General features: G+C 40.3%; 1 protein-coding gene across 2 annotated transcripts in view; it reads left to right on the top strand.

The window, feature by feature from the left end:
* Positions 1–25,542, top strand: part of MYO5B (myosin VB) — a 571,959-nt gene that overhangs the window by 512,084 nt on the left and 34,333 nt on the right. For both annotated transcript variants that reach the window (XM_007486667.3, XM_007486668.3), the window contains exons 28-29: positions 6,323–6,562; positions 8,350–8,450. In XM_007486667.3, the coding sequence (XP_007486729.1) occupies positions 6,323–6,562; positions 8,350–8,450 (341 nt within the window). The remainder of the gene's footprint in view (positions 1–6,322; positions 6,563–8,349; positions 8,451–25,542) is intronic.

Below are 25,542 nucleotides of genomic sequence, written 5' to 3'. Positions count from 1 at the left end.
GGAGAAGCATTGTATATCACATGTGTGGATCTGCTTATAAAGAAGCATTGTATATTACATGTGTGGATCTGCTTAAGGAGAAGCATTGTATATTACATGTGTGGATCTGCTTAAGGAGAAGCATTGTATATTACATGTGTGGATCTGCTTATGGAGAAGCATTGTATATTACATGTGTGGATCTGCTTATGGAGAAGCATTGTATATTACATGTGTGGATCTGCTTATAGAGAAGCATTGTATATTACATGTGTGGATCTGCTTATGGAGAAGCATTGTATATTACATGTGTGGGTCTGCTTATAAAGAAGCATTGTATATTACATGTGTGGATCTGCTTATGGAGAAGCATTGTATATTACATGTGTGGATATGCTTACGTCATCATTCCGGCAGTGTCAGGTCGAGAAGTCCTGATAGATAACCCAGGCTGACTCCCAGCACCATGACAGGTAGAGCTAGTGTGAATCACCTGGTAATAACTCACATTTTTATAGCACTGTGGGTTTTACAAAATACTTCTCCCATAACCCTGTGACATAGCTAGTACTAAATATGATTATCCTCATTTTACATATTTATCAAATGATGAAGCTGAAGTTTAAAAGTTAAGTGACTTGCCCAGGATCATGTAGTTGGTAAGTAGGAAAGTTAAATTAATAGTTCTATAAAAGAGTCAAATTGAAGTAGATACAGTGTTGGGGAGGGAGGGAGGCAGCCTGGACACCTCGGGGTTGGGTAAAGGAAGCAAGGGATAAGGAGTTTGGCAAAAAGGGATTTAGGGGATGCCAGAGAGAGATTGCACAGTTGTGCCTGGAACCAGACCTGCATGAAAATCTGACCTCTAGGAGTCCTGCATATATATGTGTATATATATACACATTTATGTATAAATATATATATATATATATATATATATATATATATGCGCACATATATCCTACCACTGACCAGTATGCCAAAATCCCTCAGTATTTGGGTAACTTGGGAATGGATCCAGCCTATTGCACTCTGGTTGTCTAATGCTGGGCTGCATGACAGCTGGTAAGCTGGTCCTGGGAGTTCTTTTCAACCAGCAGGGTGGTTGCTGCTAGCAGGATATGAGAGTTCTCAGTAGGTTTTTTCCTTTGAGTTATTGGTTGGACTTTCTTTTCCTGTGTAATTTCCTGGAGATTTAAAAGTCTCAGTAGAGCTACTAAGTCTTTACACTTGATGAATGCCTGTGAAACCCAAACTTGCCCACCTTCTGTAACATTCCCCAGAGGAGCCTTGGTCATGTCAGGAGAATTGGAGAATGTGAAAAACAATTAGCATTATTAAGTCATCCATCCTGCCTCTCCTTTCAGCTCCAACAGCAGCACCATCTTGCCAGCAAATCATTTACTCCAAGACCTGTCCCTTACAATTGACTCTTCTCTCCTTCTTTTCCCAATAACTGGTCTTTGTCAGTGAGAACACATTCACAAAGGCCTGCTGTATTTCTCCTTAAGGCTTCTGGGGAATCCCTGAGGGGATGAGGTGTCTTTTTTCTAATACTCTCAGGTCAGGCCCTTATTCAGTGTATCAGCATCTAAGGGCCACTTAACTAAATAACAGCAGTTAATTTTTCAAAGATATATTTACTTCAAAAAAGGCCAGCTGGGCGACTCAATGACCTCAGAGACAGAAGGTCCTGCTTTCAAATGTAGCCTCAGAGGCTTCCAAGCTATGTGATGCTAGGCAAGTGACAGCCACAGTTGCACTACCCTTACTGCTCTTCTGCCTTGCAATCTATACTTTATATTGATTTGAAGACAGAAGGTGAGGGCTAAAACTCTCTCTCTCTCTCTCTTTCTCTCTCTCTCTCACTCACTCCCTCACTCCCTCATCTCCCCCCGCCTCTCTCTCTCTCTCTCTTTCTCTCTCTCTCTCTCTCTCTCTCTCTCTCTCTCTGTCTCTCTCTCCCCCCACTCTCTGTCTCTCTCTCTCTGTCTCTCTCTTCCCCCACTCTCTGTCTCTCTCTCTCCCCCCACTCTGTCTCTCTCTCTGTCTCTCTGTCTCTGTCTCTGTCTCTCTGTTTCTCTGTCTCTCTCTCTCTCACACACACATATATTTTTTCCCAAACTCTAGAAAGTAAATAACATACTGACCCAGGGCCAGACTGTGACTAACTACTATTTCATTTTTTAAAAGTCCTATCTTCTGCCTTACAATCAATACTAACTGTTGATCCCAAGGCAGAAGAGCAGTAAGGACTGACCAATAAGGTTAAGTGACTTACCCAGAGCCACATAGGTAAGAAGTGTTTGAGCCCAGATTTGAACTAGGTCCTCTCACCTCCAGGCTTGACATTCTATATAGTGAGCCACATAGTAAATAATATATTAATAATAATAACTAGCATTTATAGAACATTTAAAGGTTGCAGAGTACTTTGCCTATGTCATCTCACTTAATCTCACATCAATCCTATGAGATAGGTACAATTATCCTCATTTCACACATGAGGAAACAGACTGAGAAATGGCAAATTACCTGTCCAGGACCCCAGGTAAGAAGTGTCTGAGTCAGGATTCAGACTTGGGGCATCCTGATTCCAAGCTCAGTGCTGTATTTGTCACCATTTAGCTGTCTTTGTGAACAGAATGAATTGCTAATGGTCAATTTTCAGTTAGTGTGACAGGCTAAAGTTAGAAGGGAGTTTTAGGGGTACCAGAGCTTTCCTAGCACCCCTCACATCTCTTGGGGCTACATATGAAGCAGCTCTGATCAGATGATCTCTCCCTCTTCCAATGACACTAATTTAGGCCATCATTCATTGGCCCTCGATTTCTGCCATTGTTAGAATATGGTATACAAAGGCAACAGCAGTTACTCAATCAGGATTCTCTCTTAAACCTGTCTTAACCATTTGGTGAGGGAGAATTTAAAGGACCTTTTCTGAAATCCGTGCTAATGACCTGATAATTATGTGGCTGGCTTTCCAAATGAAGTGTAAAGAGCTCTGATATCTGTCAACAAGTGCCAACTAGGTCAACGTGTGTACTTTGTGGCAGCTCTCAGGTCAGTGGAAAAATCTGGAATGCTTCTGCTCTCATCAGGGAAACTGATTAAGAGAAAAAGAAAGTTTCAAAGAAATCGAGCTTAAAAAAAAAAAACAGACCTCCCACTTCACCATCCACTCTCCCATCCCTTTTAAATTCAAGACAAACAGCATCATTGCTAATTAAAAATGGAATTGTTCACTATACTAAGCACATTAGTTTTACATCAAAATTGTGCTGGAGTTGCACTGTTTGTATGCTGATTTTACATTTTGTGCCTGGTGCATTGGAGTCCCCTGTACGATCACTGTGCAAGCACATTAATGCCCATTTTGTAGGATAGGAAACATGATTTTACCTTTTAAAACTATTATATAAGTTGAAGGTTCGTATATCATTGTTTTATGGTATTTTATTATACTATATCTTATTATAGGTAATATCAGCAGTTTATTGCCAAGGTCGCAGGATAACAACCCTCAATTATAGAATTGTTTCTATGGGAAAATGTGATAGAGCTTATGATACCATTTCTAAGTATGCATTGTGCTAAAAAGTGGGGAATAATGGTACCCAATGAAGTAAACCTGAGATGTGTAGATTGGCTCTATGGCCCTGAGCCCTTGATGGACAGGAACTAATCTCTGCACCAGAGCAGACTCTACCCTAAATCCTTCTTTAGATCACATCAGAGCCATAACTAGGACAGGGCATCTGGGACTTTGTTCTAGGACACTAATAGTACTTGCTTACTACCCTGTTAGCAAAAAATAATTAGGTAAACTAGGTAACTACCGCCTAGAAATCTCACGTGAGAACTTGCCCTATTCTCCGAATTTTCACCATTGTTGTAGTCTCCTTAGTAGTCATCTTACAAGAATGTTCTAGAGGCTTTGTTTCTGCCTGTAGAGAAGCATCCTACCTCTCCCCCCACATCTCTGCCCAAATGAGGGTGTGTTTTGTGCTGCTTACACCGAATACAAAAATACCCTCTTTTCAGTTTAGGGCAGAATCAGCTAAATCTTTAGGAACAGGAATGTTAAAACCATCATTCCGCCGAGACCCTGGCATATTCTGTGTCTACTATAGTTGCTACGGGTTAATGATAATTTTTTGAGACAAAATTCCTAGCTGTTTTAATGTAGCCACAAGCTATCTCACCATCTTTAGCCCAGAGCATTCTTGATTGTTGACAAGACCAATTTCTATCCTTTTGTCCCACTGGAGCATCTATACCTCCTTCCCAGATCCCTCTTGACAACTAGTGTTTTGGCACAAGCTACATCCCTCCAGAGGCAATCGTGGGGGAAACTCTTGAACCAGTGACCCCTTCACATCTACCTCTGATCTTTGGCAGGAGTGACCTTTACTCTATTTTCATAGAAAAAAAATGTTTAAGGAGTCATTAAGCCCAAGTTCCCTAAAATAAGTGAGTGCATCGTTCTGGGGATTCAGAAAAGCTTCATTGTCCCAGGCAGGGAGATTTCAAGGACAGTAAAAGGTGATCTCCCTTCTATAATCCTCCCCTTCCCCAAGGTGGCGCAGTGATTAGGTGCATCATGAAAATGTTCATGGTATGTTGTAATATTTGACCGGGAGGTAAGAAGGACCCTGATGGAGAAATGAAGAGAGATGGCTTTGGGGTCTGGGAGGAGGAGAAGGTGAGTAGTATATAGAGTAGGCATACACAGTGTAGTTGGGAAAAACAGAAGTGTTTCTTACGGTTTTGCCTGAGACTTCCCAATTCCCTTTGTTGGGAGATATCATTGGTGAGTGGAGACACCTGGAGTTTAGAGCTAGCAGTGACACACATCCTGCAGTCCTCTTGACGTGGAATGTTAAGATGGGAAGGAAACTAAAAGGTCTTCCAATTTAACAGCACTCTTCACTTTATATGATGGGAAATGGAGGTCCAGAGAGGGAAAAGAACCTTACCTAAGGTTTTAAAGAAAGAAAAAAGTGAAAGAGCTCAGACTAGACTCCACATCTCCTGGTACCTAGGCTACGTTTTTTTAATTTTTTAAACTATATCCTGCCTCTCGCTGAGCCTGATTTTTTGAGTGAATAAGGACTGGGGATAAGCATTTGACTTGTGATTTCTTTGGAAGAAGGACTTTCCAGAACAGGTTTGCACCTCCTTTTTAACTTACAGTCTTAGAAAGTGGCCTAGAGCAGGAGTATCAAACTCGAAACAGAGCCACTAAATCTACACAAGTATCTTTTTAAAAATAAAACAAAAAACTTTACCTTCTGTCTTACAATCAGATATGAGGAACTTTTTCCAAGGCAGAAGAGAGGTAAGGGCTAGGCAACGAGGTTGACTTGCCCAGGGTCACACAGCCAGCATATATATATATATATATATATATATATATATATATATATATATATATATATATATATGTCAGAGCCTAGAATTGAACCCAGGGCTTCCAGGCTCCTAGCTCCTTCTATCCACTGTGGCAGCATTAAAACCAGAAGGGACAGTAGAGATCAGCCAGTCCAACACCCTGTCTATAAAGATGAGACAACAGAAGCCCAGATTGGGGCTGAGATTTGCCCTAGTCACCACTTCAGTGCAGTAGAGCCCAGTTGGGACAAGAAGCTGCCTCCTGAGTTAGTCATTCAGCAAGCAGATCTTAAGTGACTCCTAAGACACCAGGGATAAAAACACAAAAATGACCCCCAAAAATCCCAGTTTTCTAGGAGCTCACTTCTCTCACAGTCCAACATTCTATGTCCTCTACCACACTGAGCTTGTGGGAGAAATACACAGCCTGAGTATGCGGTTATGGCTCTGTCTTTGTTGCACCCAGCAAGAAGATTAAGGAATCATCCATTATTATTAAGGCAGCTGGGTGGGCAGTGCCTGGAATGCCAGTCGTGGAATCAGGAAGATTTGAGTCTAAACTATCCTCAGCACTTCTATGGTCACTCGTGGGACTCTAGACAAGTCACTTCCCCTCTCAGCCTCACTTTCCTCATCTGCTAAATGGGAAGGAGAAGAGTAGCCTCTCTCTCCCGGGGTTGTTGTGAGGATCAAATAAGATGCATGTGGAAAGCGTTATGTAAACATTAAAGCATTATATAATTATATAATATATACATGATATAAATGCTAACGTATTGGGATTTGTTGTTAAGCATCCTTACACGGTCTCGCCGATGTGTCCACACGTGGGCTGGTGAGATTGGCTCTGTTAAGGATGCGGACAATAAGAAGCTCAGTAGGGCAGTGGGAAGCTCTTTTCCAGGGGAGCCTCAGCTGAGAGATAATGGGGAAACTTGGTGTTTTCCAGAGACAAGAGCTGGAGTCAGAAAACAAGAAACTGAAAAATGAGCTGAATGAGCTGAGAAAGGCAGTGGCCGACCGTGCCACACAGAACGACTCCAGCCATGAGGTCCAGGACAGCTATGCCCTCCTTCTGAACCAGCTCAAGTCAGCCAATGAGGAGCTGGAGGTCCGCAAGGAGGAGGTGCTCATCCTCAGGACCCAAATTGTGAGCGCGGACCAGAGGAAGCATGCTGGCAAGAGCATGGTAAGTCATACAGCCAGGGATGGCGGCCAAAAGATGGAACAATGGATATGGTCGGGGGGTTTCCACATAGACTTTCCCCTTCCCGTGGAGCTGTAACTGTCATCTACAAGACATGAGGTTGAAGGAAGGGAACCTGGAGCTCAGAGATTGACGTGCCTCTGGCTTTGGGATCCTGCCTGAAAGATCTGGTGACCTTTTAAGTTGTTTCCGTCCTAAGAATTCTAGAAGGATTTCTGGTTGTTCATTGGGTGAAGTGAGGCAACTGGGACCAGATGTGATCTAGGAAGCCTAGATAAAGCCAAGGGAAAATGGCTCTATGTCCAAGAAACTCAACTAGTCATTATTTTCTTTTCTTGCCTTATTTCTACTTTCCTCTACCCAACCCCATTTTACTTTTGGAAAAAAAAAATATTTTTTTTCTTTTAAAACTTAGGGTAGGGGGTAGCTGGGTAGCTCAGTGGATTGAGAGCCAGACCTAGAGACAGGAGGTCCTGGATTCAAATGTGGCCTCAGACACTTCCCAGCTGTGTGACCCTGGGCAAATCACTTGACCCCCATTGCCTAGCCCTTACCACTCTTCTGCCTTGGAGCCAACACACAGTATTGATTCCAAGTTAGAAGGTAAGGGTTAAAAAAAAAACTTAGGGTACCTGTTACCCAACCTGGGTCTTAGCATAACACTTTCCTTCCATCTCTCCTTGGCATGGGGAAATCCACACCAGCGTCTATTTCTAAGACTCAGCAGTAATGGAAACAGAAGGGAATGGAGCTGAGCAAGAAGTGATGCAGGGAGGGACGGGAAGAGATGGGAGTGGGGTTCCATGCAACTTCTTTTATGCCCTGGCATCTGCTGAACAAAAGGAAACAAGGAGAAGGGGGGGGAGATGTTATGAAGGAATGAACACTTCATGGTTCCACTTTTCACTTGTATTTTAAGTGCCTGAGCCCAAGTTCTTCCTTGTGGGGAGACTCCAAATATTTCCATATGATACTTCACAACAGAGAGGACTTGGGGGAAGTTAGGGAAGGGAATCTCTCTAACAGGGTCCAGAGAATTAGCACAGCCATGCCCAACCTCCTTATCTCCTTCTCTGAGTTTTACCTTTAGAAAAAGTGGAGGGATTTATTTCCTTCATGAGATGTTTATTGTCTTATGATATGTGTCTTCCATCACCACAGGACCAATATGGAACTCTGTATTGCATAAAAGCACTGGTATAACAAATAAATAAAAATAAGGGGCAACTGGGTAGCTCAGTAGATTGAGAGCCAGGCCTAGAGCTAAGAGGTCCTGGGTTCAAATTTGGCCTCAGACACTTCCCAGCTATGTGACCCTGGGCAAGTCACTTAACCCCCATTGCCTAGCCCTTACCATTCTTCTGCCTTATAAGCAATACATAGTATTGATGCCAAGATGGAAGGTAAGAGTTTAAAAAATTGTTTCTACGTGGAACTGAAAAATTAATTAATTGATAAAGGTGTATGGGAGGGTTTCATTTATTTTGTTTGAATTTGACCTTTCAAAGCAGCTTTCCAGGAGAATCTCTCGGTACTTAACTCCCACCTGGAATTAAAAGTACTCAATTCTGTATCTAAAAGATATTTGTCTTATTTAAAATACATGCTCCCACACTTTTCCCATATGTGCACTTAATTTAAGAGAGTCAGACACAGACAGATAGATAGATACATAGATTGGTTAAGAGATAGATTTTATGCTCCCTTAGCAGATGTTGGCAAAGACAGAGTTGTCTTTATTTGTCTCAGCCTGTCACATTTCTCTCTAGGAGCCCAATATTAATGCCCGGACTAGCTGGCCCAACAGTGAAAAGCATGTGGACCAGGAGGATGCCATTGAAGCCTATCATGGGGTCTGCCAGACAAATAGGTAAGTCCCACCTCCCAGGAGAAGGAAGGGAAAGACTTCAGCTGAGGCAGATGTTCCACTTTCACCATACACTGGCTATAGGCACAGCACCATCCCAAGTGTTAGGATGGATATGCGAGGTGGGAGAAGTTCTTGCCTTCAGGGAGCTTTTAGCCTACTTAGAGAAAGATAATGCACATGAAGCACCCACAGCCTTGCTCCCATGATGGCTCTCCAACAGGGTTGAGTGGGATGAGCAAAGAAGGGGACATCTAGTGGCTGCTTTGGCGACTTGAACTCCCTCTTCCATTGGCTGAGAAGATAAAAATGATTTCTAATCCTCCCAGTTCATATGTTCTATTCCGTCTGTTCTAACCCCAGATGAACCTGTATTATATCATTTTGATCCAATTTCACAAAATCCTCCTTTTGAGTGCCAATGCAGCCCCTGTGAAAAGTTCTGGAGATACAAGACTAAAGTGAAATGGTCTCTGGCTTGGTTTGCAATATGCTTGCAGATAACTGAACATGTGTTGTACTGAAAACTTCAGGGGGATTCAGGAAGGCTAGAGCATAGAAATCTTTAGAGGGGATATAAGGACTGAGCCTTAAAAAAGGGAAAGAAGCAGGGAGAAAGCATGGGAGCTAGCTGTTGTGGAGCTATAGAGATGAAGATGGAATGCTGAGCTCAAGGAACAGCCAGAGACTACAGTTAGGCTGGAACTTGGTTTTGTTTTTTATTTATTACTTATTTATTTTAAACATTCTTTTAAAATTTTGAGTTCCAAATTCTCTTCTTCCCTACCTACTGACAAAGCAAACAAAAGAAATTAAGTATATATCTGAAATCATGAAGAACATATTTCCATATTAGCCATATCACCAAAAAGGCACACACAAAAAAGAAAGAAAGATAATTTTATTTCAGATTGCACTCAAAGTTGATCAGTTCTTTCCCTGGAAGTTATAGTTGTTATTGTTTTTTCCCATCATGAGTTCTTTAGAATTGTCTTGGATCATTGTATCGATTGGAGTAGCCAAGTCTTTCACAGCATTGCTGTTTACTGCATCCTCATTTCACTTTGCATCAGTTCATATAGGTATTGCCATATTTTTTTTCTGAAATCACCTCCCCTACCATTTCTCATAGCACATTAGTGCTCCATCACATTCATATGCCACAACTTGTTCAGCCATTTTCTAATTGTTGAGCAACCCCTCAATTTTGGTTCTTTCAAACACACCATAAAAAACTGCTATAAGTATTTTTATAAATATAGGTCTTTCTCCTTTTTTAAAAAATCTCTTTGTGTACCAGCCTAGTAGTGGTATTACTGGGTCAAAGGGTATGCATAGTTTTTATAGCCCTTTATGCATAGTTCCAGCTTGTTCTCCAGAACGGTTACTCCACCAACAGTAAATAATTGCATCTATTTTTTTCCTCAACCCTTCCAGAATTTATTATTTCTGATATATGTGAAGTAGTATCTCAAAGTTGTTTTAATTTGCATTTGTTTAGTCAATAGTTATTTAGAGCATTTTTTCATATGATCATAGAGAGCCTTCATTTCTTCTGAAAACTGCCTGTTCATATCCTTTCACCATTTATCAAATGAGGAATAGCTCTGATTTTTATCAGTTTGATTCAATTCACTATGTATTTGAGAACTAAGGCCTTTATTAGAGAATTTTGCTGTATTTTTTCTTATATTGCTTTATTGTCTATGGCACCTTTTAGTAAAATGTAGTTTCTATGATTATCTCTTTTAATTAGGTTACTTTTTTCTTTTGTTTTGTCTGAGATTAGGATTGCTATCCCTTCCTTTTTTACTTCAGCTTAAGTATAACAGATTCTGCTTTAGCACTTTCTTTTAACTCTGTGTCCTTCTATTTCAAGTGTCTCTCTTCTAAATGACATATAGTTAGATTCTAGCTTCCACTCCATTTCTTTTATCCACTTGTGTTTTATGAGTAAGCTTATCCCATTTATATTCATAGTTATGATTACTATGTGTTTCCTTCCATCCTGTTTTCTTCTGTTTATCCTACTTCTTTTTATCCTCAAAAGTCTGTTTTTCCTCTGATTACTGTCTCATTTAATCCTTCTTCCCTTTTATTATCCATCCCCTTCCATATCTCTTATTCCCTTCCTCTCCTATTTCCCTTTTGGGTAAGATAGATTTCTATACACAACTTACTGTGCATATATATATTCCCTCTTGAGACAATTCCAATGAAAATGACTCAAGCATTGTCCACCACTCACTCCATTTTCCCCCTCCACTATAAAAGCTCTTCCTTGTGTATATCTATGTGAGAAAATTTCCCCTACTGTACCCCTCCCTTTCCCTGTCTCCCAATGCATCCCCTTTCTTCCTCCTTCATTTGTTTAGAGATTATCCCAACATAATCTATAATGGCATCTGACTATGTTGACTCCTTCTAACTGCCTTAATAATAATTTTCTTAGAAGTTACATGTGTCATCTTACCATGTAGGAAAGTAAATAGTTTTACTTTGTTGAGTCCCTTATGATCACCCTTTTGTGTTTACCATTTCCCCCCATAAGGATTATGCTCAAGTTTTGCTGAATAGATTATTCTTGGTTGTAATCCTAACTCCTTTGCCTTCTGGAATAGCATATTCCATCTCCACCACTCTTTTAATATGGGAACTGCTAAATTTTGTGTGAACCTGACTATGACTCCATGATATCTGAATTATTTCTTTCTGTCTGCTTGCAATATTTTCTCCTTGATCTGGGATCTGGGATCTCTGGAATTTGGTTATAATATTCCTAGGAGTTTCCATTTTGAGATCTCTTTCAAGAGTTGATTACTGAATTATTTCCATTTCTATTTTAGCTTCTATTTTTGATCACAGATTTTAGGTAGTCCAATAATTCTTAAATTATCTCTCCTTGATCTGTTTATCAGGTAAGTTGTTTTTTCAATTGGATATTTTGTATTTTCTTCTACATTTTTCATTCTTTTGGCTTTATTTTGTTATTTCTTTTTGTCTTATGGAGTTATTAGCTTCCACTTGCATAATTCTAATTTTTAAAGAATTATTTTATTTCATGAGCTTTTGTACTTCTTTCTTCTATTTGGTCAATTATGCTTTTTAAAACATTCTTTTCTTCAGTGAGTGTTTGCACCCCTTTCACCATTTGACCAATTCTGGTTTGTAAGGTATTATTTTCCTTGGTATTTTTGTGGGGGGGGGTTCTAAGCTATTAATTCTCTTTTCATAAATTTCTTGCATCATTCACATTTCTTTTCCCAATGTTTCCTCTACCACTCTTATCTCTTTCTTTAATTTGTCTGTGAATTCTTGTTGGGACTGGGTCCAATTTGCATTTTTCTTTGACGCTTTGCTTGTAGGTATTTTTACACCATTGCCACCTTCTGAGTTAATGCCTTGGTCTTTCCTGCCACTTAGTATCTTTTTATGGTCATTAATTTTTATTAGCATTTGCTCATTTTTCCTTCCTATTTTTTTTACTTTTAACTTTATGTTTAAGTTGGGCTCTGCTCACCTTGGAGTAGGAGCCACTGTCCCAAGCTTCGGGCTTTTTTTTTTTTTACACTAATGTTTTCAGAGGTTTTTCTGAGAGTCTGAAAGTTTTTGGTGCTTCTAAGGTAACTTCTCCAGGGAAAGGTGCTGCAATCACTACTCTTCTGGTGTCTTCTTTGCAATTTTCCAAGGGAAGGTCTTTGCTCTCCTATAGCCACAAGCACTATTGCTTCTCTTGGCCTTAGAACTATGTCCAGGGCCTCTGCTCACTTTGTGACTGATAAGAAACATTTCTCTCAGGGGGAAGCTGGGTAGCTCAATGGATTGAGAGTCAGGCCTATAGATGGGAGGTCCTAGGTTCAAATCTGGCCTCAGACACTTCCCAGCTGTGTGATCCTGGGCAAGTCACTTAACCACCACTGCCTAGCCCTTACCACTCTTGGAACCAATACACAGTATTGACTCCAAGACAGAAGGTAAGGGTTTAAAAAAGAAAGAAAGAAACATTCCCTCCCCTCCCTTGAATTATGCCTCAGAAAGGCTTATAGACAAAAGAGTTGCCAGTCAGCACCAGGCCTGTACCTAGTGCTAGCAAAGAATCATCTGTAATCACTTTCTGACCAGTCGTCCAACCCTCCCTACTGTCTCTAGACTGAGAGCTCCCAAAGATGTTTCTGTTGCTACTGCTGCTATTGCAAATGCACCCAAAGCTCACCACTCTTGCTGCTGCTGGGCTCCAGGCCAACTCCCACTGAGTGTCACAGATGTCTCCTGACCTCTTCTTGGCACTGCCACTCCAAAATTTGATTAGATAAATAATTTTAAAGTTGTTTGGTGGAGAATGTTGGGAGAGTCCATCTGGGTGCTGCTTGTACTCTGCCATCTTGGCTTCCTTGGCTGAAATTTAGAGTTGATAAGGAGAGTTATAAGGAATAAACCTGAAAGAATTAAATTGGTTGAAATCAAACTTAAGGGGGTCTCCCAGTAATATTTATTGCTTATATTGTACACTGGGGAGCCACTGAAGTTTTTCAAGCAGGGGATTGATGTGGTCAAACCAATATCCTAGAAAGAATATTTTAGCAGCTGTAATAAGGTTAGCTTGGAAAGGAAAGACACCAAAAACAAGAAGGTTAAATAGGAGGACTAGTTATTTAGGCAAGAGGTGATGAAGAGTCTGAGAAAGTGTGGTGGTCCTGTGATCTGAAAGTTATGTTATGTTATTAAGGTAAAATCAAGAATATTTGGCAATTGATAGTATATGATTATGGAGGAGGACTGTGACAGAGGGACAAAGAAGAAAGGATGACAAATGTTTTCAACCCATGTGACTGCAAGACCCTCATCAGAAAAAGGGAAGTTTGACAAGAGAGGGGAAGAGTTAATGGGAGACAATGGATTCCATTTTTGGACATATAGAATTAGAAATGCTGGTGAAAATATACTGGTAAATAGGTCTAACAGGCAATTGGCAATGTGGGACTCAAGTTCAAATGAGATATTAAGCCTAGATATATGGATGTTGAAGTCCTCTCATAGAGATTGTAATTTAGCCCCTGGGATTACCAGGAAAGAACATTTAGAGAGAGAAGCAATGAAAAACCAGTGATAGAGCCACAGATTATATGATAGGCAAGCTAAGGTCAGAGGTGGATGATGCAGAGATTGGTGATAATCATTTGGATTACTGAGAGAGTAATCAGATGGGAAGGAAGAAAACCAGGAACAAACAGTATCATGCGATACTGCCAGGAGTGGAGAAAGCATCCAGAATATGTCAACATTATCAGAAGTTGTAGAAAAGTCACCAAAGATGAGGATTAAGAAAAATCTTTTAGATTTAGCAGTTACAAAATCATTGGTAACCTTTGAGAGAATGGTTTCAGAAGATTTCAGTAAAGTAAGATCATGATGGATACTGCGAAATAGTACAATGAAATGTGCTTAGAAAAGGTTCTGATATTTGGAGGAATTAATGATCTCATCAATGTTGAGAAGTCTTCTACTGGCACAACTAAGAGCTCATCCATACATTATTTTCCTGAGTAATTCTTATTTGTATATTTGGGGCACCAGAAGAGTTGCTCTGTTTTTCTTAGATTTAGAAATGTGTTTATCTGTGTTCCAGTTAGAATGATTTGCCAAGTTGTTTGGGAAATGAGGAAATAAATAATTGTAAGGTCATATATTTAGAACTGTACAAGGCCATCTTATCCAAACCTGTTATTTACTAGAAAAGGAAATGAAGGGTCAAGAGGGGCAAGTGATTTATACATCAGTGGTAAAAAGGCAGAGTTGGTTGGAATTTGAACCTGGGTTCTTAACTCCAAATCCAATAGTTTTTCCCATGTCCCACACTGCCTTTCTGAAACTTTTTCTCTTCTCATCTCCTTCCTATCCCAGCTTTGCTGTTGTAGAAGTTGTATTTACTAGCAGCCTCCTTCTTGTTTAAAAAAAATAATGTTTTATTGATTCCAGATTAAAACTGTCATTCTTTCTATCTGTCATCCCTTGCTTTCCTCATATGATCAGCCTACCTCCTTTTATTTTTTTTTCTTTTATTTAAACCCTTAACTTCCATCTTGGAATCAATACTGTGTGTTGGTTCCGAGGCAGAAGGGTGGTAAGGGCTAGGCAATGGGGGTTAAGTGACTTGCCCAGGGTCACACAGCTGGGAAGTGTCTGAGGCCACATTTGAACCTAGGACCTCCCATCTCTAGTCTGTATCTCAATCCACTGAGCTACGCAGCTGCCCCTCTCCCCACCTCCTTTTAGAGTCAGATGTTGCTGATTTTGACATTTCGTATCCACATATCATTGGCAAAACTGCAGGTTATTCCAATCAACCATAAATCTTTCCATTGCCTTTTGAGTTACCTCAATTGTCAATTTCTCAGGGTTTTTTGCTCATATTTATCAAAATAACTTGGATAAATCTCACCTATTGGAGACCACATTTCTGGATAGTCTTTATAGCTACTTGTGAAGTCCAGATTCCATAATTCAGGGACTCAGTCCAGTTTACAGGACACTCCATCCCATTGCTCTCACCTTTGAGCCATTTTGTTATCAATTAGTACCTTATTCATTTACATAAAGGGGAAATTAAAAGAAGAAAAATTCTAACCTGTTGGTTAGGAAGCTTATAAGATCTTTTCTTGGGTTAAATAAAAAAGAAATTAAAACCAACCTATTAGCTAAAATTAAATTTCTGTGCACAGTACTTTGCACGTAGAAGGCACTTCATTTTAATTTTTTTTAATGAACAAAAAAATAATTTATTTTCCTCCTACTCCCCAATTGAAAAAAGAAACACCTTTATGTCAATTATACCTAGTCAAACAAAACAAATTCCTGCCTCAGTCCTGTCCAAAAATATATGCCTCGTTCTGCACCCTGAGTCCATCACATCTGTCGGGAAGTGGGTAGCATGTTTCATCAACCATTCTCTGGAATCTTGGTTGTTCCTTACATTGATCACAATTCTTGTTTATCTTCATAATATTTTTCCAGCTTGTTTCCTGACTTTTAATTTTATATTAAAGTTGAGTTTTCCTCCCAGGGTAGAGGGAAACTATTACAAACTTTAGGTTTTTGTTGCTGCTGTTTTCTGAGATAATTCTGGGAACTTGCAAGTTTTCAGTTCTTCCAAGATGGTATGTATTAAGTGTGGTGTGGTCACGGCTCTCCTGGCCTGTACTCTGGTCTTTGAGTGACCACAAACATTCTTTTCTGCCCTGGAACTATTTCCAGGGTCCCTACTCCCCTGTGGCCATGCATTCTAATATTTTAGTAATCCTTCTCACTCTGAGACTTCTACGTGGATCCTGATATGAGCAACACAGCAGAGGTCTGCACCTAAGTATCCTGTGTAATCTCCTTCTGTCCAGTTGCCCTGACCCCTTCCTGACTGTGGGGTGAGTGCTCTAGAAGTCTGATTCAGCCACCCCCAAGACCTGTGCTGTCTTGTCAGACTGGGATCCACTGTTGGTTTGCCAGGGTACAGTGGCTGCTCTCCATTCTCACGCCACTGAGAGAGACCTTTCCTATTGACCATCTAAGTTGTTTGGTCTGGGAAATTATTTCACTTTGTCCTTTTGTTGGTTCTGCTACTCCAGATGCATTTTGAGGTATTATTTGCAAGGTGTTTGAAGGGGAATTTGGAAGAGTTCAGGCAAATCCCTGCCATTATTCGATCATCTTGGCTTCATCCCTTATTACATTTAAATACCATAATTTGTTCAGCCTTTTCTCAATTGAAAGACAGCCCTTAGTTCCTTGTTCTTATGGAAGGCATTTAATAACTACTCATGCTAGCTGTGGGACCATAGAAAACATGGTAGACAGGAAGACCCATCATGAATTATGCCTCTGATACTTACAAGTTGTTTCATCAACCATTCTCTTGGGCAAGCAGTTTAATCTTATCTAAGCCTCTTTCCTCATCTATAAACTGAAGGATTTCTGCAGCTCCTTCAATTCCAAATCTCTGGGCTAATCAGTCCTTCCAAAATTCTGTCTCATTAGTGAAATGGGAATATTAAAACCTGAGGCACCTTCCCTATATGGTTTCTATGAGGCTATTGAAAGAATGAATGCAAACCCTGGAAGATTCGTAAGTGATCTACAAAACCCCAGCTGTTGTTCTATGCCCTCGGTTGGAGGTGTCCAAAATCTGTAAGAATACAGAACACGCTAAGAAACTGTCATTGTAGCTAACTCCAAATTATTGCAAATAATTAATTTCCTGCTGTGGTGACATGTATTTGAGTTTGCACCATTTAAAGTTGTAATTTTGTACAATATTCTAGCCCCATGGAAATGTGCGGTGCAGATTTTAAAAATGTGATCACTTCTAGAGATGTGTTCATTGCACTCATCGGGCCCTCGTTGCAAAATAAGGAGCAGACCTTGTTTCAGAAGTTCATTTTGTGTATATTTCATGGAATCACGTGGTTTTAGAGCCGGAAGGACCTTGGAGATCAAGCCCAAGCCCCTTCCTTGTTTAACCTCTGTGGAAAACCGGAGCACAAAGGCAAAAGGCTCGTGCTAGCCTATAGCCTGGGGATCCTAAGTCCATCCAGTGGACTTCCCACCACTCTCCCAATGCATGAATTTCCCAAACTGCTCCCAGAAGAGCAATAATGAATTTAGTCTTAAAGCAGGAAAATTCTTTTCAAAGGTGGGAGCGGGGAGGGAGAAAGAGACAGAAGAGAAGAGGGAGATAGAACTGAAAGTGAGGCTCCTTTGTTTTAAACTAAGATCCAGATGTAGTCGTTTTAAATTATCTTGGGCCAAGATAAAAGTACTCAGGTGATTAAAAAACCCTCTTCTACACTTGGTCCTGACAAATAAGCAATGGCATCCTCCTAATCTTCAGGGGGTTGCTATTATCAGCTCCCTTTTTATTACCTCCAAACACCTGGCAGGAAGCCAAGCCAGAGCACTCGTTTTCTCAGGGGAGTTTTAATATCCTGAATTTGTGTCTTCCCGTATACTAGTAATAATAGTGATGAGGATGAAATTAAAAATAGCTTCTATTATGGCAAAAATAATTCAGTTCCCAGGAAGCCCAGGCTGAACTAAGGAGCAAATAACTGAGGAGCTGGAGCTAACCACAAGGAAGAACAAAGTATATCAGCCCCCAAAAAGATCCTGAAAAACAGGATCCCCCAATGGTTGGGTGCCTTCCAGGTAGCCATGAGCTGTTTTGTCTCCAGGCCAACCTGGCATATCTGCGTTGGAGTGGAAAGAATTTTACAGCTATGTTGGCGCTCAGAGAGAGGGTAGGCAGATGCACAAGATGGCAGAGACTTGATAACATTGACTGAGAGTTGCTTGGAGCCCTGCCCAGGAAGACAGTTCACTATGCTAAAGGTTACCCTCAACTAACTCAGGATTCTTTTTTTTTTTTAATTTAAATTCTTATCTGTGTATTGGTTCCAAAGCAGAAGCCTGGTAAAGGCTAGGTAATGGGGATTAAGTGACTTGCCCAAGGTCATACAGCTAGGAAATGTCTAGTGTCAAATTTGAACCCAGGACCTCCCATCTCCATGCCTGGCTCTCTATCCACTGAGTCACCTAGCTGCCCCCAGGATGCTTTTTAAAAGAAAAATGCATTTTCTTCTAAATACAGCACCCCCATTTTATTAAATTTTTGCTTTAAACATAAACACATAAATTGTGTGCCATGTGAGTATATAAGGGACCTTTTTTTCCCTACCAATGATATTTATACCTCCAGAGAGGATCCCTGTTGATATTTACATGTCTATCTCTTTCACACACACACACACACACACACACACACACGCATGCACATACACCACCCTGATTTATAGACCTGGGAAAGAGAAAACAAGGTTTTACAACTTAATTTAATGTCAATTGGAGAATGACTGATCAAGTTGTGGTCTGTGAAGGTGATGGAACACTATTGTGCTATAAGAAAGGGGTGGTTTCAGAAAAACCTTGGAAGACTGGTATGATCTGCTGCAAAATAAAGTGAGCAGAACCAAGAGAACAATCTATAATTCACAGTAATGTTATAAAGATAATCAACTGTCAAAGACTTAGTAACACAGATCAATACCGGGATCATGTGACCCACCTCCAGACAGAGAGCCAATAGAGTTAGAAGGCAGATTGAAACAATTCTCCCCATTATTTTCTTGCTTTTTGTCTTCCTTTGAAATATGCCTAATGTCAAAATACAATGATATGTGTAATGGATATCATATTTCTTGTCTTCTCAATGGGTAGAGGAGGAGTGGAAGGATGTAGAGAATTTAGAACTGAAAAATAAAAAAAATTAAATTATGCTTTTAAAAAGTGGGGGCAAAGACTTCACTTAGGAACAGCTATAAATACAAGCATGACAGTGAAGAGGTCAAAAACATCAGGGTTCAAGTCAAAGTTACTTAACCTTTCTGGACTTCGTTTTTGAAATGGGGTCTTGCAATGAGATCCTGAAAACAAGATCTCTATTTATCTTCTCCTCTGTCTTTCCCTTCCTCTTCCCCTACCCCCATTTATAGAATTAGGAAGGAAAAAAAGCCAAGACTGAGACTCATCTATAAAAGAAGAGGAATAGATAAGTTGGTCCTTTTGACCTCCAAAATCTATGATCTTGTGGTCATTTTACATAGTAACTATGAATGGGGAGAAATTGTTCTTTTTTTAATAGATTTTATTTTTTTTAATAGTATTTTATTTGATCATTTCCATGCATTTTTCATTAAAGACAAAGATCATTTTCTTTTCCTCCCTCCCACCCCCCGTGGCCGACGCATGATTCCACTGGTATCATATGTGTTCTTGACTTGAACCCATTGCCAAGTTGTTAGTATTTGCATCAGAGTGTTCGCTCAGAGTCTTTCCTCTGTCATGTCCCCTCAGCCATTGTAGTCAGGCAGTTGCTTTTCCTTGGTGTCTCTACTCCCTCAGTTTATCCTCTGCTTTTGGATAGTGTTTTTTTTCTCCTTGATCCCTGCAGATTGTGCAGGGACATTACACCGCCACTAATGGAGAAGTCCATTATATTCGATTATACCACAGTGTGTTTGTCTCTGTATACAATGTTCTCCTGGTTCTGCTCCTCTCGCTCTGCATCACTTCCTGGAGGTTGTTCCAGTCTTCATGGAATTCCTCCACTTTATTGTTCCTTTGAGCACAATAGTATTCCATCACCAACATATACCACAATTTGTTCAGCCATTCCCCAATTGATGGGCATCCCCTTATTTTCCAATTTTTGGCCACCACAAAGAGCGCAGCTCAGCTATGAATATTTTTGTACAAGTCTTTTTGTCCATTATCTCTTTGGGGTACAAGCCCAGCAGTGCTATGGCTGGATCAAAGGGTAGACATTCTTTTATCGCCCTTTGTGCATAGTTCCAAATTGCCCTCCAGAATGGCTGGATCAGTTCACAACTCCACCAGCAATGAATTAATGTCCCTACTTTGCCACATCCCCTCCAGCATTCATTACTTTCCATAACTGTCATGTTAGCCAATCTGCTAGGTGTGAGGTGATACCTCAGAGTTGTTTTGATTTGCATCTCTCTGATTATAAGAGATGTGGAGCACTTTTGACCTCCAAAATCTATGATCTTGTGGTCATTTTACATAGTAACTATGAATGGGGAGAAATTGTTCTTTTTTTAATAGATTTTAAAAAACTTTTTTAATTAAAAATTAATGCAACTTGTTCAAGATCACACAAAGAGTTAGGGACGAAGCCAAACAAGAACTGAATTTCACATCCACTTCTCATTCTCCTGAGTCACTCTTCCAACTCGCCTTTGCCAGAGTAAAGAAACCCCACAGAGTCAACTGTTTCACATAGTGATTTTTTGAGCCAACATGTTCCCAGGGTAGCTGGCTATCCAAGGCCTGAGAAAAAAAAAGTGATTGCCTATTTCTGTTTCTGCGGAGCTCTGGGGATAGAAGTTTCATTGCAGTTATTGCAGGCCAGTTCTAGTATGGGGTCCCATTTATAAATATATATATTATATATACATATATATAAATTATAGTGTAGTATAAAGATTAAAATTGATATTCAATAACTATTATATTTTATAAAGTTTTTATTAATAATAACTAAAGTAAAAGAACTACCTAAACCCAGTCAGGTTGCAAGAGAAGAGAGCAATAGGGAAGAGCTACAGAACTTATAAACAATTATGTGAAGATGCAAACATACACAAAGGGAAAAGTATTCTGTGTAATGTAGTTTTAGGGGTTCAAAATTTTCCAACTATACAGTAGACTCTGTAGTCAAAGAGCCAGGAAGGAATCCTCAAGATCATCTAAATCCAAGTGTCTTCATTTAGTTGTATGATCTTGGGCAAATGATTTTTCCTCTCAGGCCCTTTGTTTCCTTACATGTAAAGGTAGAGGATGAAACCAAAGGATCGCTCATGCTCAGTCCAACTCTAATCTGTAGGATCCTTTCATGTCAGTTACAAGGCAGGGGCCAGAGGTTCACTTTCCTGACTTCTAGAACAAGGCTGCTGTCTAATCAAACTTACTACGATTTAAATTCATCAAAATAAATTCATTTGTGTTCAGTTGATGTCTGACAGTGTCATACATGCAGTAAGCCATCAGCAAATGTTAGTTAATTGGTTTAACTGCACAGATCTTACATTTTTTTAATAGTCAATTTCACAAAACTGGGTTTTCTGTCATAACCACTAGGTGGCACTTTTAGGCCAACAATAGGAAAATCATGGATGATCTGCCTTCATTTTTGGCAGCAAAAGACCTAAAAAGCTCCCTTCTCTTCTTTTCTTCTCTTCAGTTTCTCCTGGTCCACCTTATCTCTTCCCTTCTTTCCTTCTTCTGATAATCTCTTCCTTTGAGAAATCTCTGAGGTTCAGATGTGAGCCGTTTCTAGGACAGTTACACTAAGAAAAAGAAGTCATAGGAGCATAGATCTAGAGTCAAAATGGTCCACAGAAATCAAGTAAAATCTATTGCCCTCATTTTATAGGAAGGGAAACTGAGGCTCAGGGAGAGTTAAAGCAAAAAAGCAAAAAAGTACAAAACTGGAACCCAGATCCTTAGATTCCAGAACTAGTATATTTAATACTGTTAAGTGCTTCCCCAATACAGCAAGGTACATGATGGAAGGACATGGGCAGAGTGTCTATCTAGATGGGGTATGAAGTCCCCTGAAGGGAAGAAGTAGCTGAAAATTTACTTGCTGAATTTCACTTGGGCTGTGATATTCATCAAACTGAGTATGTGTGCATTGTGCAGAGCCACATTCCTTGGCTTTGATGGCAAAAAGAAATAGGAAAACAGCCAATTTTTTAATTTTATTTTTTCCATATTACACGGAGATACAATTTGAAATAATAGTTTTCTGACATTTTGTGATCCAATATGGCAGGAAATCTGATATAGGCTATACATACACTATCATGCAATACATATTTCCATATTTGTCATATTGTAAAAGAAGATATATCACTTATACTAAAAAAAATAATGAAGGAAATATAGTGAAGAATGGCATGCTTCAACCTGCATTCAGACTCCATCAGTTCCTCCGGTGGTGGTGGGCATCCTTTATCATCATGAGTTCCTTGAAGTTGTCCTGCATCCTTGCATTGCTGATAATTATTACATCATTCACAGCTGATCATCATGCACACTTGTTGTTAGTATGTACCCCGTTCTCTTGGTTCTGCTCACTTCACTTTGTATCACTGATATAAGGTCTTCCAGTTTTTTGTGTGATCGTCCTGTTGTGGAGAGCATTTTTACCAATATCATCCTAAAGAACAGACTTCTGGGTAAGCAAACAACTTCTGATACTCCATATCTGGACCCTCTCCTGCCCTTAGACCTTTGAGAAGAAATCCAGATGGACAAACCATGTATCTTTGGACTCGGTGCCAGGAGACTCTGGAGCCTTTCATGAACAAGACAAATGAGTCTCAGACTTCCCTCGATGTGCTCTGTAGGTTCCAGTTCACTTCCAGAAGAGCGAATTCTGTGGCTTTTCCCAATTCTACAATTATACTGAAGAGGTGTTAAGAATGGAGGGAGAATATAATACTGCTAAGTTTATTAAAGCTGCCAAGGACCATTATGCAACAAAGTGGTCCGTCTTGTGGGAATGCTTCCACCAGGGCCTTTTAGGAAGTTATTAGTGCTTTAAGTCGGGCTGGGTGTATGAGATGTTTCACAGGGGTTTCTCATTTCCAGTTAAGTATAGCAATTTAAAGACTGCCTTGCAGGTTTATGACAAGGAAGTGCAATGGACACTGGGAACAATCCTCTACAGAAACTGGTTTTTACCTTTGAGAGAAAGGTGGCAAGAGAACTTCCAGGCCAGCGACACTCACTGGCAGGATTCTCCTTTACTTTTCTCCAGCTGTTTCCTCATCATCCTCTTATCCATCCTGCCTTTATTTGCTTACCTATGGTGGATTTATTGGGGCATACTATAGAGCAGCTGCATGGCCTCCCGCCAGATGGAAAAAGACCTTCCACTCCAGAAGATGGCCAGAACCTTGTGAGCCAGGGTAAGAGGGCCCAAAGAGACTTGGAAAAGAAAAAGCTCCTTTGCCTCAGGTTTCTTCTCATTTCTAACCCCCCCTTTTGTCCTCCCATTTGGTTCCTTAAAAATAACAACAAAATGGTTTTTAAGAGACCTGCTTTCCCAGCAGTATGGTGTGATCACTTATTTTTGGAAACTGCTCAGAGAAGGGAAATATAATTGGTTTAAATAGAACATCCTGGTTGGGGGCTGGGGGGGGGGGGCTTTGAAATCAGAGAGATTCATCTTCATAAGTTCAAATTTGGCCTCAGATACTTAATAGCTGTAAAACTCTGGGCAAATCACTTCACTCTGTTTGCCTCAGTTTCCTCATCCATGAAATGAGCTGGAGAAGGAAATGGCAAACCACTCCAGTGTCTTTGCCAAGAAAATCCCAAATGGAGCAATGGAGGGTCCAACATGGCTGAATGACAACATGTGCTACCCCCTCAGAAATCAGCAAGACTTTCCTGGTTCCAGAAAAAAAGATAGTTATAAGTAGCAAGAATGTTCTTCTAGAAGGGAAAGAAGAGAGAAGTTCCAAGGGGGAAGGAAGGAGAAGGGAGATGGAAGGACACCATTGTATGGGTACAATGCAGATAAACATCCTTGAGGTCTGAATGAAGGTGTGCTAAAGGAATCCCCACTGATATCAAAGGCCATTTCTAAAAGTTTGTAGTCTTTCCTCCCAAGGGCCAGTCATATTGCCAAAAATCGCTGGTGAGGTCATTCCTTTGGGTTAAGGTATAGCCAGTTAAAATTAATTTACAGGGCAGAGCCATACAGCAAGAGCCTGAAACTGCTCTGAATAGCCCTCCAAATCGATCTTTAAAAGGCACCTCAAAAGCACAAGAGTCAAAGCAGGACAAGTGAGGAGGCTCTCCCACTGAACACAACTTGAAAGGTTGGCAGAATGGATTTCCATGATAAAAAGGAGAAGAGGAAACAAAACTGCACAAGGAAAAGCACAGGCCAACTGCCTGCAGGACCTGGGCAACTTTGGGATCTCAGGACCCTGGAAATCTGAGACCCTGGAAATAAGGTTTGGAGTTCCCTAGCCCTGGGTGCACTGAAGCCTCTGAGATGGTGATGAAGATAGCTCCAGAAGCTAAGATAGAAGTGGCCAGCAACTTGTAGATCTCCTAGTCCTCAAGCAGGAAAATAAGCAAACAGCAGCAAAAAAAAAGCTCTTGACCCTGGGAAATTTCTTTGGTGAAAAAGAGTAAAAAACAGAAGCAACAGAAGATGGTAAGAAACAAGCAAGCATGTGCAAACTCTTTTAAAAAATGGAAATTGGTCACAAGCTCTGGAAGAACAAAAAAAAAAAAGTTTAAAAAATCAAATAAGATAGGTAGGAGAAAAAATGTGGGAAAAAATGAGAAATTGCCAGTGAGGTCATTCCTTTGGGTTAAGGTTTAGCCTTGACCCAAAGACTCCATTTAAAATACATTCACATTATCTAGGCAGAATAACATATTCAGCTTCTCCACATGGATGTCTTGTCTGTATTTCAAACCCAGATTATCCAAAGGTCACATTTATCTTTTCTCCTAAATCTACTTCTTCCTAATGACATCACTCTCAGCCACAATTTCTGCCATTCTTTCCCTCTCTCTCTCTCATATTTGAACCTTTGTATTATTTGTGACTCATCCCTCTTACTATCCATCAGTTGTGCTATTATTTCCACTCCTGGAATAGCTCTTTTGTCCGTTCCCTCATCTCTATTTCTACTGCTATCACACTAGGGACGTGGCCTCATTGCCAGAACTATTGACTATTGTAAAAACCTCCTAACACGTCTTCCCACCTCCGCTTTCTCCCCCTTGGACCCATCTTCCAAACCACTTTCAAAATTACTTCCAGCTCTACTCAGGTTACTCTTCCACTAAAAAATTTACAGTGATTTCCTGTTGCTGCCTGAATAAAGTTCCTAGTACTTTGGTTGATGCTCAAAGTCTCCCATATTCTAGCACCACTCATATCTCCAAGCTTCTCTCATACTCTGTGCTCTGGTAAAATTGGTGTCTTTGTCCCCCAAATGTGGCACTTGCTATTTCCACATTCATGACTGTGCTCATGCTGTCCCCTAAGCATATGGCACAATAGATACAGTGAAGGGCCTTGAATCAGAAAGACTCTTCTTCCTGAGTTCAAATCCAGCCTCAGACATTTACTAGCTATGGGATCCTGGCCATGTCACTGAGCCCTGTTTGTCTCAGTCTCTTAATCTATAAAAATAAGTTGGAGGGAGCAGCTAGGTAGCACAGTGGATAGAGTGCCAGACCTGGAGTCAGGAGCCCCTGGATTCCAATCTGGCCTCAGATATTTCCTAGCTGTGTGACCTAGGACAAGTCACTTAACCCCATTGCCTAGCCCATGCTACCCTTCTGTCTTAGAACTGGTACAAAAACAGAAAGTAAGAGGGGTTTTTTTTATTGTTTTTTTTTAAACCTTACCTTTCCATCTTGGAGTCAATACCATATATTGGAGCCAAGGCAGAAGAGAGTTGAGGGCTAGACAATGGGGGTCAAGTGACTT

This window comes from Monodelphis domestica, chromosome 3 (assembly GCF_027887165.1).
Source record: "Monodelphis domestica isolate mMonDom1 chromosome 3, mMonDom1.pri, whole genome shotgun sequence".
NCBI classification, from domain to species: Eukaryota; Metazoa; Chordata; class Mammalia; order Didelphimorphia; family Didelphidae; genus Monodelphis; species Monodelphis domestica.
Note: the sequence above shows the minus strand (reverse complement) of the source record. Positions and strands in the feature narration are given on the sequence as shown.